This window comes from Lacerta agilis, chromosome 2 (genome assembly GCF_009819535.1).
Source record: "Lacerta agilis isolate rLacAgi1 chromosome 2, rLacAgi1.pri, whole genome shotgun sequence".
Taxonomy (NCBI): Eukaryota; Metazoa; Chordata; class Lepidosauria; order Squamata; family Lacertidae; genus Lacerta; species Lacerta agilis.
The window spans coordinates 7,627,728-7,652,158 of NC_046313.1; the positions used below are offsets into that span (position 1 = coordinate 7,627,728).

At 48.1% G+C, this 24,431-nt stretch overlaps 1 protein-coding gene across 1 annotated transcript; it reads left to right on the plus strand.

The window, feature by feature from the left end:
* The first annotated feature begins 9,286 nt into the window (after window positions 1-9,286).
* On the plus strand, window positions 9,287-21,554 carry CSRNP2 (cysteine and serine rich nuclear protein 2). Its single transcript, XM_033138451.1, has 4 exons — window positions 9,287-9,558; window positions 11,668-11,927; window positions 18,609-18,905; window positions 20,286-21,554. Exons 1-4 carry the CDS (start codon window positions 9,408-9,410, stop codon window positions 21,195-21,197), a joined length of 1,620 nt encoding a protein of 539 aa, XP_032994342.1. The 5' UTR covers window positions 9,287-9,407; the 3' UTR covers window positions 21,198-21,554.
* The last annotated feature ends 2,877 nt before the right edge of the window (window positions 21,555-24,431 follow it).

Genomic DNA, 24,431 nt, shown 5'->3' on the forward strand with positions numbered 1-24,431 from the left:
CCCCCCTCACCTGTAGCTTTGCATCCAACACCCAAGGCAACCGGTAAACACCTTGGGATTTGGCTCGGCTGCTGCGGCGGCACTTGCATGCAGAGCCAGTTCCTGGTGTAGTGGTTAAGAGCAGTAGGTTCGTAATCTGGTGAACCGGGTTCGTGTCTCCACTCCTCCACATGCAGCTGCTGGGTGACCTTGGGCTAGTCACACTTCTTTGAAGTCTCTCAGCCCCACTCACCTCACAGAGTGTTTTAGTCCGGGCAAACTACAGAAAAAAACGCTGGAACCTGGGCAAAATTGCAACATAAACGCTATTAATGGCATTTTTATGAGAATTGGGTGTAGAATAACATATAAAAAATTAGACAAAATTAAATGACAGGAACACTGAGAAATCGTGATTTCAAAATGGCCGACCTGCTGTATCAATTGTATTGTATTTCGATTAGTTTTCTAAACTTAATTGTGTGTATCCTATGTTTTTAAATTGTTGATATATTAGAAAATGTTGAAAACAGTCACGTTCTTCTAGCTGCGGACAATATTGATCACAATATTCTTACACTGAATGGTGAGAACACATTCCATGGTATGGGGATGATAGCAGCAATAACCCCAGCAAAAACCTTTTCTCGTTGTATTCAAAGAAAGAATATATTGAGCTGTGACTTAAAAGCTGCTGCATCTATCAACATTCATGAATATCGATTTGCATCCAGTACTCTCAGAGGCATTAAGTTTAAAATATTGCCTGATCTCTATCCCACAAATGTCAAAGTAGATCTGCTGTGGAAACTGTCAAGGAACTTTGAACAACCAATGCCTGGCTGCTCTGGAATGATGCACTTAATACATAATAACCAAAACAACCAGAAAGTTGAGAAATCATCAGTACTTTTCCTTCCTATCATTGATATGAAGCCCACTGAAATGACTTGCATCCTGTCTACCTTAACATACCTACGAGATTTAGCTCTTAAGCACAATATACCAACTATCATAACATTTGATCAGCCACTCTTTTGGAAAGCATCAAATCCAAACTCTTCTTCTTCTTCTCCCAAAACTGAACGCTGCCTCAGTTCTTTCGCCTATAAAACTAGGGTTGGGTGTCCTGCCCAAGGGTGGGGACCGCAGTGGCAGGTAGTGGGGTTAGCGGCTTGCAAAGTGAAACTGCGTGCTCGACTTTTTACTCTCCGTGCGGATCGGTCTCTGTCCTCCTGCAGAAGCCAAGCAGCCATGTTTCATCCTGCCTTTTGGGAAATGTTTTTGAGGTGCGGCGGGGGTGGGGGGTGGGGGCGAGGCCTTTGGGAAAGGAGATGGAGGCTCCCAGGTGGGGAGTGGGGCAGCACACTGCACAGAGTAAATAGGATGGCTCTGCTCGCGTTTTTTGTTAGGAGCATGAAGAAAGCTCTCTCCTTTTCTTTTCTGCTCCCCGAGAAGCTGAGCCACGCAGTCAGGATCTTCTCGCTGCTGCCGTCTGCCACAGCTGGCTGGCATGTTTCTTTCAAGCCCATTTGTTCAGCTTTGTTGCCGTGGGAACGGTTGCTAGGACATTGATGGGAACAGACAAGTGCAAGGAAGAAGGGGGCTGGGCTAGGCAGGGCTGGGTGGGTGGGTGGGTGGTGGTGGGCTTGCATCAACCAGCAGAAGAAGAGGGAGGAGCAACCGCAAGAGAGAATTGAGGGCTCGTTTCCCCCTCCCTCCAACAAACTTTTAACATAAGAGGCTTCCTGGTTCTTGTGTTCTATTTTAGGAAAGCGGGGGTTTGCGGGGAGAGGTGTTGAGTGGCACTTTCTCAGCTGTGACTTCAGAGGATGCAGTTTCAGCTTTTGGCAAGGTCTTTATTGTATTCCCTTTGTCTTTGGGCCTGCTTTCCCTTCAGATTCCGACTGCAAAGGTTGAGAAACCTCTCTGACACTTCCTGGCACCTTTTTATTATTACAGAGAACGGTTAAAAATCCGCCCAGCACCCACCCTTCCCGCCGACATGTGCGCCTGTCTTTTAAAGAGGGCAGAGTCTTTCTTTCATGCTTCTCCTCGGCCCTGCCTCTCTAGCTTTTGCATTTCGTGGGGAGAAAAAGGCGGTTTAGAAAAAAACGTTATTTCTCTCTTAGAAATGCAGGGCACAACAGCAGACGACAGGCCTGACCGCGCTCATGCAGATCTTCTGTCTCCTAGTGGAGTAAAGGCCATTGTTTTATAATGAATGTCTTGTTGCATGAATGTGGAGATAGGAAAAGGAATTGTCAGCATGATTTGGGCTTCCTCCCTTCCTTTTTTCTCTATACAAGTTTTCCCCCCTCCTTTAAATGGTGTAAAAGTACTGGGAATTTGGGTATTGGGGCGCTAAGCTGCTGTAGAGTGTGTTCTGTTAAGATTTTGTCTCTCTTGCTCTGTGCATGGGTGCCACCCAGCCTTTCAAATGACACAGAGTAAACCAGGCATGGCCAAACTCGGCCCTCCAGATGTTTTGGGACTACAATTCCCATCATCCCTGACCACTGGTCCTGTTAGCTAGGGGTGATGGGAGTTGTAGTCCCCCAAGATATCTGTAGGTCGAAGTTTGGCCTTTCCTGGACCAAACGGTTCAGTTGGTTTTGGGGGAAGGTAAGGAAGATGTTCTGGAACATTGGGGAAAGGACTCTCCATAGAACCACTGTAAAAATTGGAGGTAAAATACAGTGTGTGCATGTGTGTTTTGAGATGGGAATGGGCAGGGGAGTAACACACGGAGAGCCAGTGTGGTATAGTGGTTTGAGTTCTGGACTAGGACCTGGGAGACCCGGGTTCAAATCCCTGCTCGACGATGAAGCTCACTGGATGACTTGAGCCCAGTCACTGCTACCTCACAGGGTTTTTGGGGGGATTATATACGGAGGACCATGTGTGCTGCCTTGAGCTCCTTGAAGGAAAAAGGTGGGATAATGACAAATACATAAATAAGGTACTACAGTTACTGAGTTTATTTGAGACTTCTTCTACTTTGTCCTTCAGTTATGAAGTGCAGTGACACCTCTCCTTTCTCTTGTCTCCCTCTCCTGCCACAGAAATTGGGATTTGTTTTGGTGGTGGTGTAGCTAAGGCAGGGTTGTGGAGCCTTTGGTCCTCCAGGCATTGCTGAACTGCAGTTCCCATCATCCCTGGCCATTGGCCATGCTAGCTGGGGCTGATGGGAGTTGGAAGAAGAAGAAGAAGAGTTTGGATTTGATATCCTGCTTTTCACTACCCGAAGGAGTCTCAAAGCAGCTAACATTCTCCTTTCCCTTCCTTCCCCACAACAAGCACTCTGTGAGGTGAGTGGGGCTGAGAGAATTCAAAGAAGTGTGACTAGCCCAAGGTCACCCAGCAGCTGCATGTGGAGGAGCGGAGACGCGAACCCGGTTCCCCAGATTACGAGTCCACCGCTCTTAACCACTACACCACACTGGGCTCTTGGAGTCCAGCAGTATCTGATGGGGGGGGCATCTTAAGCATATCCGGCGCCGTGGTGCAAAGCTCCCTCCGGCGCTCTCCCCCCTTTTCCCAGAGTTTTTTTAGGGAGGACGGCGCTCCTCTTCCCTGGTGCCCTCCAGAACTTGGTGCCACTAGCCTCTATGGGTAAGACGCCCCTGGGAGGAGGCACAGTTTCCCCATCCCTGAGCTAAGGTGATAGAGATTAGACTTTGTCCTGGGTTCTGCTGCTTAGATTATTAGCAAAGGAGCTTCTACAGGAAGACAGAGCCGTTTGCCCCTAATTAATAAATTTTTCTTCTGGCTTTCAAACAGGCCCTCTGCCAACTGGCAACCACAAGCTAACCTCCAAGAGAGGCACTCATCAGTACCAGCTATTGGCTGTTACCCTGTCAAGAGCAGCCTTTGGTGTAAAGGATAATATGCTTTGGGGGGGGGGGAGAGCCACCTGGCATCCCCCTTCCCTCCCCCTTTCTGTAATGTAACCCAGATGCTCTCCTACCTCAAAGGCTGCCTGAGTGTTGGTCTAATAGGTCTCATTGTCTTTTGCCTCTGGCTGCTGCTAGCTTCCTCCTACTGGGAAAAGGCATTGCATGGCCTACAGAGCCCCCCCCCCCACGTTTCTGCATAAAGCTATGCTATCTGGCAAAAAACAGGATGCAGAGAAAATAATGACAGTGCTTCATGTTTTTTAAATAGAGCCTAATGCTAAATCAGGACTTGCAGAGCATGTTTGTAGCACACAAAGCGTGCTCCCCTCCCCCTAATAGTAATTTTTTGCATCTGCATGGTTTTATGCCCATACCTCAATGCAGGGACAAGAGCTCCCTGGCCTGCCCCCTCCTTTTTGTTGCAAAGCAAGCAGCTTTTGTGATGGGAAAGGGGGGGACAGACCTATGTGAGAGGGCACAAGTCTAGCAGCTCCCTGTAATAAGGAGAGTTTGTTCCTCTCGCCTCTCTAGTAAACCATTCAGGGCTTAAAGCACAAAGGACAAGAGTGGAAGAGTTAAGCTCTAATATCTGTCTACAAGGGGACCTTGGAGTGTGTGCATGATTCTGCCACTGGGGAGACAGTATCCTGTCCTTTTCTGCCTTATTTGTTTGTTTCTAATGCACAAATGGGACGCGTGTGGCACTGTGGGTTAAACCACAGAGCCTAGGGCAGGGGTCCCCAAACTAAGGCCCAGGGGCCGGATGCAGCCCAATCGCCTTCTAAATCCGGCCTGCAGACGGTCCAGGAATCAGCGTGTTTTTACATGAGTAGAATGTGTGCTTTTATTTCAAATGCATCTCTGGGTTATTTGTGGGGCATAGGAATTCGTTCATATATTTTTTTTCAAAATACAGTCCGGCCCCCCACAAGGTCTGAGGGACAGTGGACCGGCCCCCTGCTGAAAAAGTTTGCTGACCCCTGGCCTAGGGCTTGCCGATCAGAAGGTCAGCGGTTCGAATCCCCGCAACGGGGTGAGCTCCTGTTCCTCGGTCCCTGCTCCTGGCAACCTAGCAGTTTGAAAGCTGGTCAAAGTGCAAGTAGATAAATAGGTACCGCACCGGTGGGAAGGTAAACGGTGTTTCCATGTGCTGCTCTGGTTTGTCAGGAACTGCTTAGTCATGCTGGCCACATGACGCGGAAGCTGTACGCCAGCTCCCTCAGTCAGTAAAGCGAGATGAGCGCCGCAACCCCAGAGTCGTCTGCGACCGGACCTAATGGTCCGCGGTCCCTTTACCTTTAATGCACAAATAGGATAGAATCAGAGGTGCTGTTTGGTGGTTTGTATACCTAGAAAGCCCTTGGGATGTTCAATGAAACAAAAAAAAAAAAAACAAGGTGGGGAGAAAATTGGAAAGTCACCTAAAATTCCAGCAAGAGCTTGCCCCTCTTTGGATATGTGCTCAGTATCGGAGAAGGTTGGGCTTAAATATTGGAAAGAGCTTGGCATCAGCAAGGAACGTCAATTCCCTGTATTGTAATTCCCATTGCACCCATCTGTATTTCCTGCATACAACAGTGGGTACATTTTAGCTCCAACTGCATATGACCACATTGTCTTCTATGAGTAGCTAGTTTGAGGGGTTTTCTTTTAAATTTGTGGGATCCGAGACCTCATGGGTTTTTGTGTGTGCTTTAAATAGAGTTGCGAAAGGCAGTTTGTTACACCTGAGGTGCCTTTGAATTGGTTGCTTGATTGCGCAAGGGCAATGCCACAAGCAAAGTGTGTATGGCAGAGGGGAAGGTAATAGCAGAGATTGCATCTGCTTTGTGCTGCAAGTCTTAACCAAAAACAGGGAGTGCTTTTGTTGGAGTTCTGTTAGGGTTTGTTGGGTGTTCACATTTCATTCCCGGGTAAGAATGATCAACCCCTGGCGCAACATCTGGCATAGCCTCCTGGAAAGTCAAGAAGGAGGTGCCACTTCCATCTCAAAATGTTCCCCAAGGTTGAACACATTTGCCACAAGGGTGGAAAGCGTTGAGGCTGCATACTACTTGGCTAATGTGGAGCCCATTTTGGCTTTCTGAAGACTCAACTTTTTATTTTCCTCCCTTGTTGTTACAGAGGTAGGGCAAAGGATGGTCCTTAGGACAATTATTGGGACATGATTTCCCATACTAAACACCTGTGCCACCATCCTGCTGGCATTTACCGAACAGTAGCCATGCTCTTGCATATGCCAGGTCTCTTACCTCCTGGTCTCCCATCCAATGTGTGCTCTTGTGCCTCTTTGCTGGAGGGATGCAGGCCTGTGTTTCACATCCCTCTGCCCTTGCGTCAATAACATGTGATGGCAGAATTTTCTATTGTGTTTTTGTTGTTGTCATTGTCTGTTCTGTGGCTTCCACACTGCTGTGAGATCAGCAAGACTATTGGCTGACTCTCCCTAGAGTACTGTGGGTAGCAACGGCGGGGGGGGGGGGAGGGCTAAGAAGATATTGGCATGGGAGCTGCATTGAATCAGAGAGCCATGGCCTGCAGAACTGGGTCATCAGGTCTGCTGTGTTCGCTTACACCCTGTAGTGCAAGTCAGTGTTCCTTCCAAAAGGCTTAACCTAGTCTTTTGCTATTGGAGATTATGATCTGAGTGCCTTGGGGCAGGATTATCCCATCCCTGCCAAATGCTGGGCTCCTGATGCACCTTTGTCTGGAACATCTGTTGCTGGCCCTGATTTGAGGCAGATCCCAGATGACGCCAAAATGGATCTGACCTAAGGTCATGCATTTTGTAGTTTATTCAGTGATGACATCAAAAAGATATTCATGCAGATATTTATATTGTGTGATAGCCAAGTATCCCTCCTCTGTGAATAATTGGCATAAACAAATGTATTCCTGAGTGCATTGTGTGGTTAAAATGGTTGCAATTTCCCAATTGGCTTCTGCCGTGCTGTAAGGCTAAGTAAGCTTAGTTTGCTGAAGATTCCTGTCTGCTTTCTCTCGGAATGTGAGTGCACACATGACTCTTGCTCCCTTGGTGTCTGCTAACTGCACAAAAGGCAAGAGCAGATTTAAACACTCGGAGCCAGCTGCATGCATACCACACATGTCTGACTTGTAAACATGGTCAGAAATAGGAAAGCAAATGGTATCTTCAGAACCCTCGGTTGCTTCAGTCTGCCATAGAATTCCATCTCCCTGTGAGCGTATGATTTTTTTGTGTTTTTTTTAAAAACACCCATAACCAAAATAGCAGGGGTTTCATACTGACTGCTTCTAGTCCAGCTTTGTGCACCTAAGAATAGGTTGGATGCAGAGTGTCTAGAATTCTTCCCTTTAAAAAAGAAAGGGGGGGGAATAGTGGCAGGGGGAGCAGGACACTCAAAATGATGCGTATGAAACATGCGCAGAGTAGATGGATGTAGAAACTTGGGTGTATGAAGGCTATAAAGGTGGGGCTGGCAGAATTATTTTGGGAGCCCCTTAGGCCAGAAAGGGCTAACCTTTCTCAGGATGGGTGCCATTGATGACATAGCTGTGACCAAGGTGGAAAATGAAGAACACTTAAATACCTTACAAAAAGGAAGCCGTGTGTTTTGTGGCAGGATGTGTTGGGGTGAAAAGAGTAATAAGCTGGAGAGACTTTGGTCCCATTGTCTGCCCTGTCGGGCAGAGGTGGCAAAGCTGGGGCCCTCCAAATGTTCAGCAACTCCCCAATTTCCAGCAGCTGCAGTCCAGCAATGTCTGCAGGGCCCCAGCTTCCCCATCCCTCCTACGGAGCTCACAAAAGCAGTGCAGGTATAGTGAGGAAGACCTGAGCGACTGGTATCTGAAGAAGTGTGCATGCACACAAAAGCTCAAACCAAGAACAAACTTAGTTGAAACAAAATAGAAAATTCTTTCCAGTAGCACCTTAGAGACCAACTGAGTTTGTTCTTGGTATGAGCTTTCGTGTGCATGCACACTTCTTCAGATATTTAGAATTTATTTAGATATTTAGAATTTTCTATTTTGTTTCGACTATGGCAGACCAACACGGCTACCCACCTGATCTAAGATGCTACTGGAAGGATTTATTTTATTTTATTTTATTTTGTTCTGAGCCACTTAACTTTTCCTTAACCACTCTTAACTCTTAAGTTACCCCATCTCACATATTGGTACACATCTTTGTGCAAAAGAATGTGTTGTTGGGTATCCTTTGTGCACCAGTAAAGGGCATTGCAATTTATGTTTTCTGTTGGCACCAGGCAGTAATGTATGACTGTGCATATTGATGCATGTAAAACAAGCTAACCCGCACAGAAGGGAAGGGTCAGCATCCTGGGCAGGCACATACCCAATCTCTCCAGAATTTATTGTGGCATAGGGGAAGGGAGCCGCCAGTACAGCAGCCTGAAGGGACAGAGTGAGCCACAGGTTGGTCTTCTGAAGACCTGTCCTATGCCATTCGGCTTGTGGGTGGAACTGGTGCTGGATGAAGAAGCCGCTAGAGCTGAGGCTGCAGAGTTAATGTGGTTGCTTCATGCCTTCCTTGCCAGCATGCCAACTGCCTCTGGGGGCAACCAGTGGAGGTAGTAGGTGGCTTAGGGTGGGTGGTCTGCTTGAAGCAGCACAAACAGCTGAATGGAAACTGGACTGTGTCTGCAACGCATACTTGGGAGCTGGTATAATGCAAGACGGCTCCTTATAGAAGCTGTTTAGTTCAGCACAGGGAAAGTAATGGGAAACAGGAGGGGAGCAGAGCTTGAGGAATTTATGGTACTAGTATGAGTTTGTGTGCTGCGCTTTGTGAAATCTCTGTGCAATTCAGTTGTGTGGTGTGGCTGAGTTGCTGATTCCCACCATCCCCTCCCTCCCCTCTTTGTTTTTCCCCCCATAATCCTTTTTATTAATTTTTACAAACATACAATATATTTACAATTTATTACATGTTAAACATTTTATATTTTGGCCTCCTTAGGCCAGGACTTCCCTCAAGCCTTCCATATGGTTTCCAAAGTTGTTCCCTCTTTGTTTTTATATTTCTTCCATATATCATTGCTTTAATATTCATGACTAACGTAATCATTGCTTATTTCATCATACAACAATATTTATTCTTTACTACAAAGCCTCTTGCAATCCTACTAACGTATTTAATTGTGTATTTTCCCTCAAATAATTTACAAATTTTTTCCAATCCTCAATAAATTTCTGATCTCACTGTTCTCGAACTCTCCCTGTCATTTTATCTAACTCCGCATATTCCAATATTTTCATTATCCACTCCTCTTTCGTCGGCAATGTATCTTGTTTCCATTTTTGTGCCATTAGAATTCTGGCTGCTGTTACCATATATTGGAAAAGTTTTACATCATCTTTTTTTAATTTCTGTACATGTAATGCCTAATAATAAAACTTCCCTCCCCTCTTTGTTATCTGTTACCAGGTACCCGGTACACCCCGCAGATTGGCCTGGAGTTGGAGACCTTCATTTGGCACTAGTCCCCTTTCTGTTCTGTGGCTCTCCATGCGAGCCAGGGACAAATGGATGCAATCGCAAGTGCCAGCCTCAAGAGGAAGTTTGATGAGGTGGACGTGGGATCGCCCATCTCCAACTCTGATGATGAGATCTCTAACAGCGACAGCGCAGACAGCTGTGACAGCGTCAATCCACCCAACTCCACCGGCTTCATACGTAAGTGGTTGGGCCCCGTCATCCTTCAGAACGTGTGGCACACCCTGCCCAGGGGTTTTGTTTCAGCTTGATGGTATCTTTGGAATAATTTGCTTGCCTTTCATTTAGTACTTCGCCGTAGAAGTCTTACTACATCAGCAGCGCCCTCGTTGTTGCATCAAACTTCTACCCTGAGAAAAATCAGTGGACCAGGAGGGTGGCGGGTTTGAGGCTCCGAGGAACTGCTTCTCCTTCGGAAACCTTTTCAAAAGCAGCACCCTTCCTGTGCCTTTGGCAGCTGTGTGTGGCCTGTGGCTAGTCATCATTCCTAAACTCCCATCAGCTTCTTTATATAACCAAATGAAACGGACCGTTTTGCAATCGTTGGGTCTTGGGAGACTGGTGGTTTTAATAACACTTTGGAATGCATAATAGGTTTCTTGTCCCCAACACGATCCTGAGGGAGTATGTGTCCAGGGTGCTGCCTGCTTTTCCTGTATTGGGCCTTGCACAAATGAATTACGTAAGGAGTTTTAAGGTACTCCAGCGTAGCTTTGCAGTCCAGAATATAGTCAATGACTTTTGCCCTCACTTTGCTCTTTTTTCATAATATTAAAGAGAACTGTTCAGCGAGCACACAGTCTTGTACCCCAGAACTTAAGTCTGGGTTTGTCTCTACCAGCCTGGTAGTTAGAAGATCTTTGTTCAGAATTAACCGCAGATGGGAGTCAAATTCTGTCCTGCTACTCTGATAGGTTTCGATACTTTTTCTTAACTTCAGGGTCGCTGTTGCCTGGTGTATTTGTGGGGAGGCGTATTTTTAGAGGCGGTTTGCTTCAAGGGAGGAGTCCGAGTTATAAGCAGTGCTGTCAAGTATCCCGTTTTCCCTGGGATTCTCCCTTATTTCAAGCAGTTTCCCACTGGTCTCCCTTATTTTTTATTTCCCTTAAATTTCCCGTTTTTAATGGAAGCAGCTCCTCCCCTGCTGGCCAGGGACTGGGTGGGAAGACCTCGCCTACTTGGAGAGAAAAGCCTCGGCCCTCAAAGCAAGTGGGAGCCGTTTCCCGCGCTTACAGGGGGGTGTATTCCTCCCCCTGCATCAGCCCCTATCCGTTGCCGCCGAGCCCCTCAGCCGGCCAATCGGGTTAGCTGGCGGGCGGAGCCTGGCTGCCTTTGAGCAGCTGCTGCTTCCTGTCCTGTTTTGATGGGATCAGACAAGAAGATGATGGGGCTCCATCGCACGGAGCACATGGCTGCCCTCCTCTTTGCTGGCTGCCCTCCTCTTTGCTCCACTCCAAGCCTGAGCCCGCTTGGAGTTTACATTGCTGCTCTGCCCACTTTTGCTTCTGGCTCCGCCCACCACTGACATGTGACTGTCCCCGGGGTAGGTGAGACTGCTGATCCCTTATTTTCAAATCCGAAACTTGACAAGCTATGGTTATAAGGGATGGTTCAGGAGACAAGAATTGGGGGTTGCCGACCATGGGGTTGGCGGGGGAGAGAGAACTTCTGAGTAAAGGAATTCTACGCTGACTTCCTCTTCGTTTACTTGTCTGAAAGGTGCTTTTATAAAAGAATGCTAAGATGGGGGAACACCCTCTCACATTTGTTTCTTGCTCATTTATTTAACTAAACTGTGCTATTGCAGTACGGTGGCTTCGGGGGGACCCATGGCTTCCTTCCATGGAAGCTTATCGGGGATTTTTCAGTGATATGACCCCAGGATGACAGCTTCTACACCACAGCTGACATTGCCACGGTAGACTGAGTATGTGGCAGATTGCACACTTGATCTAGCCCAGTGGGCCTGACCAGTGCCCTTCATGGACTGTGTGCATGGCAGACTTCCCCCAGTCTGGTGCCCTCCAGATGTTGCCGAAATACTGTTCCCACCAGCCTGGGGCTGGTGGTGATTGTAGGAAACAGCTGGAGGGCACCAGGTTTGGGAACCTGCACAGATCTATAGTGCCCAGGGGTTGCATAATGTTTTGAAAGCGGCTGTGGTGAAGTGCCTATTATGTGAACGATAGGCCAGTTGTGACTTTGTGGGACTTTGGGAACCCCGATGACAAGGGAGCAAAGGTAAACTCTGCACTTGCTGTATCCGTACCCTTCTTTCTCTCCTCCCAGCAACTTCCATCCTGAAAAGGCAGAAACAGTTGCGCAGGAAGAATGTGCGCTTCGACCAGGTGACGGTGTACTATTTTGCAAGGCGCCAGGGATTCACCAGCGTGCCCAGCCAAGGGGGCAGCTCCTTGGGCATGGCGCAGCGCCACAACTCCGTCCGCAGGTACACCCTTGGTGAATTTGCCCAGGAGCAAGAAGTGAACCACCGGGAGATCCTCAGAGAGCACCTCAAGGAGGAGAAGCTCCATGCCAAGAAAATGAAGGTACCTTTTTGTGGCCACAAGCATCTCTCCCGCTGGCTCGCAGAAGGTTTTAGTGTGTGGCTATAACTCCCATGTCGATTTTGGCACATATAATGGGGGCCATTAGCACAGCAGCCGTGGGAAATTCGCTTTGTGTGCCCATATCTGTTCACGCAGTCTCTTAACATTAGCTGTTTTAACCTGTAGGACCGATCTCTAAGAAGCGTTAAAGACCAAGTGGCCTCTTACACCCCTTGGCACATTTGCAGATCTGCTACTGTTCTGTGTCAGAAAAAAAGATTTTTAAAAAGATTTTTTATTTGCCTGGTTCTGCTAATCCATACTAGCTCTGTGCCCCAAACTAAATTCCGTGCCCGTCCATCCCCCGTAGATATACACAGGCCCTTCACGTGATGTTGGGACACAGCTAGGTGCAGTTGCTAATGCAAAAATGGGAGCGTGTGAGGTTTTTCCCCTAGGGGAAAAGAGCCTCAGCTTGCCAAGAGCTTTCCCAACAAGGGCGTGTGGAGGGAGGGTCATTTTAGCAGAAAGTGGCTTGCCAGTGGAAGAAGTGGAGGGATTCCCCAGCTTCTTGCAAATGAGGCATCAGAGCAGCACAGGCAGGAGGGGGTCTATGAGTGACTCCAGCCAATTCCCCCCATGTGACCTGGCACCAGCTTTTGCCACAGCCCCTTCTGCTTTCTGTCAAGCTGATTCATGAGGAGGCTGAGGAGCTGCAGTGAAAGATTCTGGGTCTTGGCCCTACCCCTTGTTCCAGCCTTCTCCATATCATGCCTCCTGGCTGTCTGGCCTGTGTGTCCCTGGGGTTGCCTAGCAACTGGGTTTCCCTTACCAGACTGGATGCTTCTGTCTACAAACCTAGAATTTCCAATCAGTCTCTGGCTGCCATGACAACCAGCTGAGCGAAAGAGACAAATACCCTTTCTTATAGTCCTTCCCCTGATTCCTTCCTTGTGCTGTGCATACTTCCAGCCGTGAGGAGGTGAACCTGTTTTGGGGCTGCGCTATTTCAGCATGCAAGGGTGGGCTCACAGGATGAAATGTTCATCCATACTAATGCTCATTAGATAGTATTCATCGTCACGCTAAGAAGAATGTTCCATCATCAGCACAAGGATTTTTCCTTGTGCATTGGAGTATTCTTCCCCTCTCCTGCCCCTGTGCGCCCCCAAAGTATCTTCAAGGGGTTCTCTCAACCCTCCAGAGCATATTTGGGGATGATGTACAGGGGAAAGGAGTGTTGCGCTAGTGCTGTTAATTTGTTGAATACCAGCCACTAAATTATTTTTAATTCTTTTTTTAAAAGTACTAATAATGTTTGTAGAAAACACACACATCGGGGAGACAGGGGCTAGCCTAGAACCCTTTGTCTTCATGTGTTAGTTTTTCGTGGCTGTGGGTTTACTTGTTTAATTGCATTTGAGCATCTCCCCCCACCTGCAGCCTCAAGTGGTACGTTCCAGAGACAGGCTTACACACTCATCCATGAGAACTTTGCCTATGCTATACAGAACTCCAGTCCCTGCAGTTCTGAAACTAAGGAGCATTTGGTTAGGACAGATCAGTAGGGGTAGTGCCAAGGCAGTTGATCAAATACAGGGCTGTAATTCTAGGAAGCAAACACAAATGAAATGGAAAGTAATTCTACAAAAATACCAATCAGTATTTCCCGAATTCTGCGGGAAATATACTGTTTGAGGTGCACTCTCCTCAAGCAGGACTGCATCTGTGCACTCCACACAGAATCCAGCTTTCAGAAAACCTTGGCTTTTCCGTACGTGTTTGGCAGGCAGCTGAGAGAGGCTTAGAAAAGTATGGGCTATACCTGAAAGAGTGGGTTTGTGGGGGTGGAAGTTAACGCAGAGATTTCCAGCGGCCAGAGAACTAGTTTCACGTGGCCGCCTTCTTGCCACCTATTGCTGGATCTGTCACTCCAGCCTCCCCTCTCCAACCCCACCATCCCTGCAGCATTCTTGTACAAATGCCCGTACCCTCCTCTCTCCCTGTGTCTACCACATCTGTGTGAAAAAAGAGAAGAAACCACCAACGCCTTCAAAGGTCTAAATTTCGGAAGCAAGATAACAGCTCCCTTCTCGGTGCAGAGCCAGCGGACCCCAGCCTACAGCTTCTGCATTGCCTTCAAACGCCCTGCCTTGAGGATAGGCTCTGACTGCTTCCCACATAGCAAGTAGAGAGAGGGGAGAGAGAGTGTGCATGCCGCCAGCCTTGTTGCTTTCATCTCCTGCTTCTTCCAAGAATCACAGTTAAATGGGTGCGTTTTAATATCGCGGCAATCTTGTGTTGTAAAATGACCCAAGTGTCACCCACGTTTCGGCGCCCTCAGCAGGGAAAGTGGGCTTCCCAAAACCAAGCTGCAGCCCGTTGAAGCTGAGCAGCGAAGCCAAGTAACGTTCCTCCGACCTCAGTCACTCCTGCGATGAGGCTTCGTTGCATCATGTCTCTGAGGAATAGTCCCTCTGTAATCCTGTGGCCAGTCTGATGAAATCGCTTCCACTTGCTTTGTTTTGTGCAGGCAGGTCTCTTTGCCATCGGCGACACTTTTGGCTGTGAGCACAGGTCTGGGATTTTGGGGTGGGGAGAGAACAAAATTCGCTCTGCTCCATGCAAGTTGAGGGGAGAGTAGCTGTCCTCTGTGGAGCTCCCTGACTGAACTGGTGTTCACAGCTCTGGAACTAGCAGTAGTTAGGCTTTCTGTGCACTCATTGTCCTCACGGAAAGAGGTGCGTAGACTTCTTTAGCGTAGGAATTCAGTGGTCACTCTTCAAAACCATGCATAAGTACAAGAACATGCTTAGGAACCCTGCTGCTTGGAGGTTTGGTTGCATTTCCCAAGAAAGTTTGTAAAATAAAAATGGCAAAAGTCCTCTTGCCTCTGTCCCATTGTAATACAATTGCCTCCTTTCTTTCCCCCTTCCCCTTTGTGTCTTGTCAGCATGGTGTCCTTATTATGCTTGTGCCAGAAAAGACGAATTATATGGTGGAAGTTCTGATTGCAGATGCATTTGGGGGAAAGTGGTGTCTTATTAGGTGCGAATGGAGCAGCACTGAGCTCAGAGAACAGAAAGTGGAGTGCAAAACGAATCGTGTTGCCTTCCCCCAATCATTTTGGTTAAGTTGTCATTTTAAAACTTAACCTCGCAAACATGAAGGCTAGAAATATTCTCCCTCAGTCCTTCAGGATTCTGTAGAATGCAACACATGCTGCACTCTCCTGTTCGCTACCTCGCTTCAGTCCTTTGAAAGATGCAAGCTCACAATTTGGGCGCCTTCTGTCTCCCACCTACAGATCAGATTGTAAGCTCCTGCAGGCAGGGACTTGGTGCCTTGGTTTATATTACTGTGTAAAATGCATTGTACCTTGATAGCACTATATAAATAGCCAAAAGCTGAAAGGGTGATGTGCATGGATGAGCCAGGGTGCCACAATAAAACACAGAATTTTGGAGTTGGAAGGTACTGTGAGAGTTACCTAGTTCAGCCCCCTGCAAGGCAGGAATCTTTCAGCCAATGTGGGCTTGGGCCCATGGTCCTGAGATTTAAGAGTCTCACGCTCTGCTGACTAAGCCATCCCAGCTCATATGCTCTAGTTCTGTTTTGTCCCTTGTTTTGCCCCACCACTCTGGCCTGTAGTAGAATATGGGCTGTTTCATGTATTAAGCTAAACATTAATTCATAGGTGGATAGATGAATGGATGGATAGATTTTTTAAAAAAATGTATTGAAATATTCGTATGCTGCAATTTCATTTTAAATAATTAAAGCTGTTTAAACCAATTACTGTACTACAATAAAAAAAAACTACACAAAAATTAAAACAGGTCACCAGCTATTACAAGGACATGTTACAGTGGCATAGGAAACTGCCTTCTTTTTTTTCTTTTTTAAAATAATATTTATTATAAGATTTTACAATTTAGAACAAAATACATAACATGATTAAATTTTTCATACTCCCCTTTCTCTCACCAAGAGGAGCAACAAAATCACGCCCCCCTCTCACTGGAGCTTTTACTAATTATTTCCCAATTTAACCAATTAATTAATACAAATCATCTTTCAAATGACTTCCCCGATCCCCCTTTGTTGGATTCCAAATTAAAACCTAATTCACAGTTATCTAAATTCATTCTCCAAACTACTTTATACATTTTAATATTTCTTCCCTAACACCTTTACCAATATTTATTCATCTGACAAATTTTACTTATGAATTCTAACATGTCCTCTGCCTCACAATATTTCTGAACTCTTCCATAGCCTAATTTAAATTTTCCATAAATAAACAAATTTTATTTAATTAATTTTTGCTCTTCTAAGCCAGCCTACTGGACCAGTATTGTCTCCCCTGAGAAAAGGAGCACTCTGGGGTTTCAGGCAAAAATCTCTCCCATCCCCGGAGACAGAACCTGGAACCTTCTGTGTGCTGTGCCACTGAGTTGTGACTCTTTCCCGCGCATTACAGGGAGCTGGAATTGGATGTGGCTCTCTGTCAAGGGGTACGCTTTGTGGCAAGCCCTGGTTTTCTCCTATGCAGTGCAAGAATGTCCAGGAGTGATGATAGTGTCTTCTCTATCACACTGGAGAGCCAGTGTGGTGTAGTGGTTAAGAGCGGTAGACTCGTAATCTGGTGAACCGGGTTCGCGTCTCCGCTCCTCCACATGCAGCTGCTGGGTGACCTTGGGCCAGTCACACTTCTCTGAAGTCTCTCAGCCCCACTCACCTCACAGAGTGTTTGTTGTGGGGGAGGAAGGGAAAGGAGAATGCTAGCCGCTTTGAGACTCCTTCGGGTAGTGAAAAGTGGGATATCAAATCCAAACTCTTCTTCTTCTCCCTTAATTATTATTCCTATATTAATCTGAGCTGGTCTTTTTGACCTAGATAGAGAAGAGGAATAACTCGCAGAGGAATATCTTCCAGGACTTGGGATCTTCCTCAAAGGCTGTGTGAACATGGCTTGTGCAATCAGTGCTTCGAAAAGTCTCTGCCCCCATCTGCTTTCCAAGAAACCCTAAATTGCTCAATCTAAGCATTCATCTTGCATATCAAATTGCGCTTTGAATGTGCAGGTTTTCAAAGCGTTTGGAATGTATTTACTTTAAGGAGTGGGGCTTTCTTTGGCTACTAGCCTGAGTGGCTAAGTTTCCCCTCCACTGAATGTGACTTGCATAGAACCACAATACCACTCGTATCTCGGTGGTGACCTTCCAAAGGCGTTTGGCTGGCCACTGAGAAGAGGATGCTGGGCCAGATGGGTCTTTTGGGTGTGATCTAGCAGGGCCGCTCTTACATTATTAAGAAGCAGTTGCAATAATAATAATAATAAATAATAAAATAATAATAATAAATTTTTTATTTATACCCCACCCTTCCCAGCCAAAAAAAAAACTGGGCTCAGGGCGGCTAACACCAATTAAAATCACAGCAAAAAACATAAACACAATCAATTTAAAATAACAGATTAAAATACAAATTTAAAAATTCAATATTAAAACTGCAGTCTCCTTTTCAAATAACCCACCAATAAAAGAATGAAGCATAAATATCAAACAGAAACCAACCCAAAGGCCAGGTGGAACAGCTCCGTCTTGCAGGCCCTGCGGAAAGACGCCAAATCCCGCAGGGCCCTGGTCTCTTGTGATAGACTGTTCCACCAAGTCGGGGCCAATACTGAGAAGGCCCCGGCCCTAGTTGAGGCCAACCTAGCATCTTTGTTGCTCGGGACCTCCAAAAGATTTTTATTTGAGGACCTTAAGGTCCTACAGGGGACATACCAGGAGAGGCGGTCCCTTAGGTACGAGGGTCCTAAGCCGCATAGGGCTTTAAAGGTCAAAACCAGCACCTTAAACCTGACCCTGTACTCCACCGGGAGGCAGTGCAGCTGGTAAAGCACTGGATGAATGTGGTCCCGCGGCAAAGACCCGGTAAGGAGCCTCGCTGCGGCATTCTGCACCCGCTGGAGTTTCTGGGTCAGCTTCAGGGGCAGCCCCGCGTAGAGCGAGTTACAATAATCAAGTCTGGAGGTGACCGTTGCATGGATCACTGTGGTCAGATCAGGGCGAGAGAGGTAGGGGGCCAAATGCCTAATACGGCAGAGATGGAAAAATGCCACCTTTGCTGTGGCTGCAACCTGTGCCTCCATGGAAAGAGAGGCATCGAAGGTTACACCCAAACTCTTGACAGAAGGCGCTGGCACTAATTGGGCCCCCGCAAGAGATGGGAGTTGGCCTCCCAAGGGGGTGAGGTAACAAAAAGCAGGGCATGGAAGTGTAAGACAGGTGTGTCTTAGGGACTAGTGAACGATTGCTATGGAAGAAGGATAAAGGACTGTGCAGGCGATGGGGGGCCCATCACTTATCTGCCAGAATGCCTGCCCAAGCCCTCACCAGACCTGGCCACGTTTCCCAGCTTCACTCTGGGCAATTTTTAATTTTTTTTTAAGCCTAAAATTCTTGGGACAGTTCCATTCTGTGCTGCACACCAAGATTTTGCTCTGACGCAAAGATGCGTAGAATAAATTTTCAAATTTCATCCCGAGGAAATTGCTTGTCTCTCCGCAGATTGCAAAGCGGGATGCGGCTTAGAGAGTGTTGGAAGATTAACTTTGCTGGTGTGTGTGTTTGTTTGTGTGTGTGTGTCTTCTCTCTTCTCCCCCACCCAAAGCTGACCAAGAACGGCACCGTGGAGTCGGAGGAGGCGGATGGGCTGACTCTCGAGGACGTCTCCGACGATGACATAGATGTAGAGAACGTGGAGGTGGACGACTACTTCTTCCTGCAGCCCCTGCCCACCAAGAGGCGCCGCGCCCTCCTCCGGGCCTCGGGGGTTCACCGCATCGATGCGGAGGAGAAGCAGGAGCTCCGTGCCATCCGCCTGTCGCGGGAGGAATGCGGCTGTGACTGCCGGCTGTACTGTGACCCTGAAGCCTGTGCCTGTAGCCAGGCTGGAATTAAATGCCAGGTCAGTGGGGAAACCGCTAGGCTTTGGCCTGAATTATACCACGCAGTCTTTGTCTGTCTGTCTGTCTGTCTGTCCTTTTGGTGTTGAAGCGTGTCCATTTGAGGTCTTTGTGGCTGCGTTCCCCCTGAGCTTGCAAGGAGACACAGTTGCGCTCCCTAGTAAGTCCTGGTGCTCTGTGTGCCCTGCTAAATTAACACACTGGAAGGTCTTGTGGGGATCCTGTGGTGACCCTTGGGCCTTCGCATCTCTGAGGCAAAGAGAGAGGCAGTCCCCCATTATCTCGGGAGGAATGTCCCCAAATGGAAGGTAATTGTTTCAGACTCTATTTGGGTTTTGGGGAGAGAGGGGAGGGGGACAGCAAGATGAGGAGGATCTTTGTTGTAGGGGAGCTGGAAGGGTTCCTAGGATGAGCAGCCCTGGTTGCTATTGAGCGATAACTCTGTCCCTGCAGTCTGCATGGCATCCTCATAGTTACTCTGCATGTGAGGTCTGCTGTCCCTCTGCTCCCCTCTACTGGCTGCCTTCTGAAATGAAGAGATTAAGAAAAACACTTTCTCCATAAATTTGCAGCATTTGTGCATTTCTAAGCACACGTTCTTGTTTTGTTTTCCATTATTCTGCTCCTCCTATTCCTGTGGGGGAGCATCAGGGAGAACTATTCAGGATCCACCAGAAATCTTAGCTCTGTTTCCACCCCAATCCACCTTCTGAAACTTTTAGTATTGCCTGTGCTCTTTTACGCTGTCTTTGCGTCCGTTAGAGCTACAAACCTGCGTTCTAATTTTTATATTTGCTGGAATGAAAGCTGAGACCTCCTCATCCAGTAACAAATTCTATGTTTCCACTATGTAGAATTGGTTTTCCATGTTGTCCTTCTGTTCTAACACAGTCCTTCAGATTGTGTGCATTCTGTCCCTTCCTTAATATTTCCCCCCACGTGCATCCTTTTATTCTTCTGCTGCTGGCAGCTTTTTATGTGATAAATGTGCAGTTTTGGTGGGGTGCGGGGGGGAAGGTCTCAGATATTTTCGCCTGAGTGGTGTACTTCCAATGGAAGGATATTTAACTCCCAAGCACTAAAGCTGCAGCATTTGATCACTTGTCTTGGCCAGCAGACCTGTTTTTTTTCCTTTTAGCATCTAAAGATTGGCTTGGGGAGGGGGCTGCAGCATGGGGCTGCATGCAGACCTGGCTGTCCTATTGCTTACCAGCGGCAGCCTGCATGAATTTTGCATGCTCCTCCCGACAGGAACTTGGCTTCTGATTACTCCCAGCCCCCCCCCCAAAAAAAACCCTCGGCTAGGCTTGCACCATCCGCTCCCTGTCGCAGTGCTCTCCCGCTGGGCACAGTTTCACTGTCCCTCAACTTCCCCCACCCAGGTGGACCGAATGTCCTTCCCGTGCGGCTGTTCCAGAGATGGCTGTGGGAACATGGCGGGGCGCATTGAATTCAATCCCATCCGGGTGCGGACTCATTACCTCCACACCATTATGAAACTGGAGCTGGAGAACAAGCGGCAGGTGAGCCGCCCCCAGACTCTGGAGGAGGAGGCCGCCGCCGCCACCCCTCCCAGCTCCAGCGGCGATTGGCTGGGGGCCCAGACCCCCGAGACGCAGGACTTCCAGGAGTTCATGGCGGAGAACGAAACGGCGGTCATGCACCTGCAGACGGCCGAGGAGCTGGAGCGGCTGAAGGCCGAAGAAGAAGACTCGAGCAGCGGCTCCAGCGTGGAGAGCCTGGGGGTGTGCATTTTGGAAGAGCCCCTGGCGGTCCCCGAGGGGCTGTGCCCGAGCCTGGCCACGCCCATCCTCATCCAAGCCCAGCTGCCCCTGGGCTCCTCCGTTCTGTGCTTTACGGACAGCTCTGAGCAGGCCAGCTCAGCCGAGGGCGGGCAGGCCTACTTGAACAATGGGCCGGTTGTGTACTATCAGGTCGACCAAAGGTCGATGCTGGGGGTGAAGGGCGAGAGCGGCGCCGAGGAGCCCGAGATTCCCCCTCGCTACCCAGACGAGAAGGAGCTGAGCGTTTACTCCGTCCCGGTGACCTCGCTGGTGCCTTGCGCCAGAGCTGCGGTCTCCGGCAGGGCGGAAGGGGGCAAAGCAGCCCTGTCCCCGGAGCCCCTCGCTTCTGAAAGCTGCCCGCCTGAAGTTCCTCCTCCGCCAAGCCTGTCGTTCCACACAAACGTGCCGCAGGACAGTTTGCGGCCCCAGAGTTTGGGGCAGTCTCCCGAGAGGGCCTGTGAGCTGCCCTCATCCGAGGAGTGCCCCCTGGGACCTGCTCTGGCCGTGTGACCCATCCCGACACACTGTAGCTCTTAATCTTGGATGTCTATTTATTGACAGAGAATTTATCTTAACGGCCACAGGCCCCCGGGGGGTTATTTAACTTGGGAGGGGGGGGAGCGTTGAAAGAGGGACTGCTTTGTACAGGCTCACTATGAAACAAACTACACCCAAGCGCTTACGGCTGTCTCGGGGGGTCAGGGGTTTCTTCTGCGGATTGGGCGGCCTCTTAACACGGAAGCGCCTGGACCACGGACAGGAAACGGTCTAATTGGAGCTGCTGCAGGGCAGGCACCGTATCCCCCATCCTACAAGGACCAAACATGAATGTTTGTCATGGAAGCAATAGAGTGAAGCTGCCTTTTCTCCCGGAGCGCTCAATGGAGTTTTTTGGGGAAATGGGGTAGAAGAGGACGTTGCTACTGCTACGGAATATCACTAATCCATACATGCTGTGGAATCTCTCTCTCTCTCTGGCCCCCCGAGTACAGCTGCCTCCACCTGTACCATTTTGTCATCTTTCAGTGCTCTGTCTTCTCGGTAACTTGTGACCTCCTTTAATCCGCTTGAACTGCTCTGGCCAGTTGCACAGCTTTAGGCTCTTTACAAACTCTTATTTATGTGACATTTTTGCTGCCCTTCCTTCCCTAGGAGAACTTTTCTTCTCCCCCCTCCTCCCCCCAATTTTAAATTCCATATGGATTAACGCTGACCGTGACCGGTTGCACCTGCATTTTGGCATGCAACTGTCCATACAGAACCATTGCCCTCTGGGATCCTCCTTGCCCAGTGGCTTCATCCCAAGCAGGCTTACTCTCCATCTTGCTGGCTGAATGGGGTCTGGTGAGATCGATCAAGTTCCGCTGTTTCTTTCCTAACTAACAAACAAAATGTGCTGAATATTTACTGGGACTTCCTATGACACTCCAATGTCCATTCTGAGCTGGGGGTTTTTTTTTGCTTCTATGTTGTTAATCCCTTCTGTGATCTGATTCTTGAACACGCAATGCACTTGGTTGGGGGGCGGTTTGATCTTCTCAGTGGAGGTAAAGATCTCTGTAAAGAACTGACCTTTTGGGTGGACAGGGAGGTCCAGCAGAGCAATTATCCTTCTGCCCAGTCGTTCCACTATTTTCCCCCCCTCCTTCCCGTCAGCTGTTTCAAGACGTTCCATTCTAGTTGCACTCTAGTTTGGAGGTGGATCCGAGAGCTTTATATACTCCCTTGCCACTTGCTAGCACCCTAGCCTTCTGGATGAATCTGAATATGCAATGCAACTGCAGCCGGCTGGGTTACAAGCACAAGGGGTAACAAACGTGCAATAGGGTGGCAGTGGAGAAGACTTCCAAGCTGTATGCATCTCCTGAGATCTCCCATCGCAAGGAAGGGGTGCAATTAGCTGTTCTTATTAGTCCTAGAATGAAAGGGATGAGGGTGGGGTGTCCTCAGAGCTGCCATGTCCCCCCTTGTCCTGCTGACGGTTCTCTCACCGCAAGATAACAAAAGCACTTTCTGCACCTACCCTCCTTGACATTCTTTTTGTAGTAGGTAAGAGATTATTGCCTTCCTCTGCAGTTCACTGTTCTGGGCCAGCTTGGCTATCACCATGGCTTAAGTGCGGTGTGCCTTTAAATCAGGAGTGGCTTACTTAATGGCATTCCAGATGTTGCTGGACTCCAACTCCCATCATCCCTGACCATTGACTTAAGCTCACTGTAAATGGTAGGAATGGTAGTCCCAGCAGCATCTGGGACCTAAGGTTGAAGAACACCAGTTTAGCTCGAAACCAGCACTGATCTTTTCCCCGCTTTATAATCTCATTCCTTCCCCAGACTGTTCATGGCCTCCGTTACTTGCATAAGCCCTTTGGGATATTTAATTTCCTGCCATTCATTGCAGCCTTCCCCATTCCAGTGCACTCTGGATGTTTTTGAACTACAACCAGTGCTATTTTTCTAGAAAAAAAGAGGTGCCGGAACTCACCATGAACACCTCCCTTGTTATAACAGCAATGGCACCCACCTGGGAGGTGCTGGAACTGAGTTCCACCAAGTTCCAGCTGGGGGGAAAGCCCTGACTACAACTCCCATCGTCCCTAACCATTGGCCAAGCTGGTAAGGACAGATGGGAGTTGTAGCCCTGTCTGGAGGGCACCAGGTTGGGGAAGGCTGCCTGGAGGATTCCCTAGGCAGCACAAGGCTGCTGTGCTTATTTAGAATTATTATTATGTATTATTATTATTTAGAAGGGAGGGTGGAATCTAAGCATTCTTCCTTCATCACTTAATTCTATCTGGGAACTAACACATGAGTAATCTTAAGCTGTATGAAATGCGTGCCGTCTTTTCAGAAGGCAGCTTCTTCCTAAACAGGACCACCTGAAACTGACCGCTGAGCATCTGGCCGGTGTTTTGGATACTGGTTGGGGGAAGAGGGGCTGGTTGACAAGAACCCCAAGCCCATGATCCCTCTTAAACCATAAAGGTGCTTGGTGATGGAGAGAGAACAAAGCCCATGTTACCAGCAGCTCCATCTAACCCACTTCTTTTCCTCCACCGTTATCACAATGATAAATGGTGGCTAATAGAGATGTAAAAATTGTGGAAATTTTGAAGCTTTGGTGGTGGAAACTGGTTCTTTTTTCCCTCGGGGGGGAGAGAAATGGAAGTTTTTTTTGGGGGGGGGGGAATTGAAATACCGGTAAGAAAATAAGAGCAGCCTTCTGGATCATGCCAATGTCCCATCTAGTCTAGCATCCTGTTCTCACAGCAGCCAACCAGGTATATGCAATACTTACCAAACCCACATTCATTTTACTGCTTTTAATAACCCAAAACGCATAATTTATAACTTAGCTTATAAAATTTTACTCTGGAATTTCCAGAGCAATTCTATGCATGTTTACCCAGAACTAATACCTTTTCTGTTTAGTGTTCCAGAGATAAGCACACGCAGAATTGCTATAGGCTGCCACCCCCTCTACGAACTTACCTGGGAGTGAGTTTGTGCTGTGTTATAGCAGGGTGTCTGTGTCACTGTCACTTGAGGGGGGAGAGGGGAAAAGGTTGACCACAAGGGAAGGACCCAGTCAAAAGGATAGGTGTAGAATATCCACTTCTACTGTGTTCATAGTACACATTTTGAGTGAGCAAAAACTTGCCTTAAAGCATTTAAGTCATTCCAAAAAAGAAAATGCTTCAAATTTCCATTTTTTCCCATCGGAAAGTGGATTCTAGGGCAACCC

What these genes read in the sequence shown, in the direction of transcription:
- CSRNP2 (XM_033138451.1), top strand. Translation starts at nt 9,408, where the DNA reads ATGGATGCAATCGCAAGTGCCAGCCTCAAGAGGAAGTTTGATGAGGTG. An exon ending in CAACTCCACCGGCTTCATAC is followed by an intron (nt 9,559 to 11,667) that starts GTAAGTGGTTGG and finishes CTCTCCTCCCAG; the next exon opens with CAACTTCCATCCTGAAAAGG. An exon ending in AGGCTGGAATTAAATGCCAG is followed by an intron (nt 18,906 to 20,285) that starts GTCAGTGGGGAA and finishes TCCCCCACCCAG; the next exon opens with GTGGACCGAATGTCCTTCCC.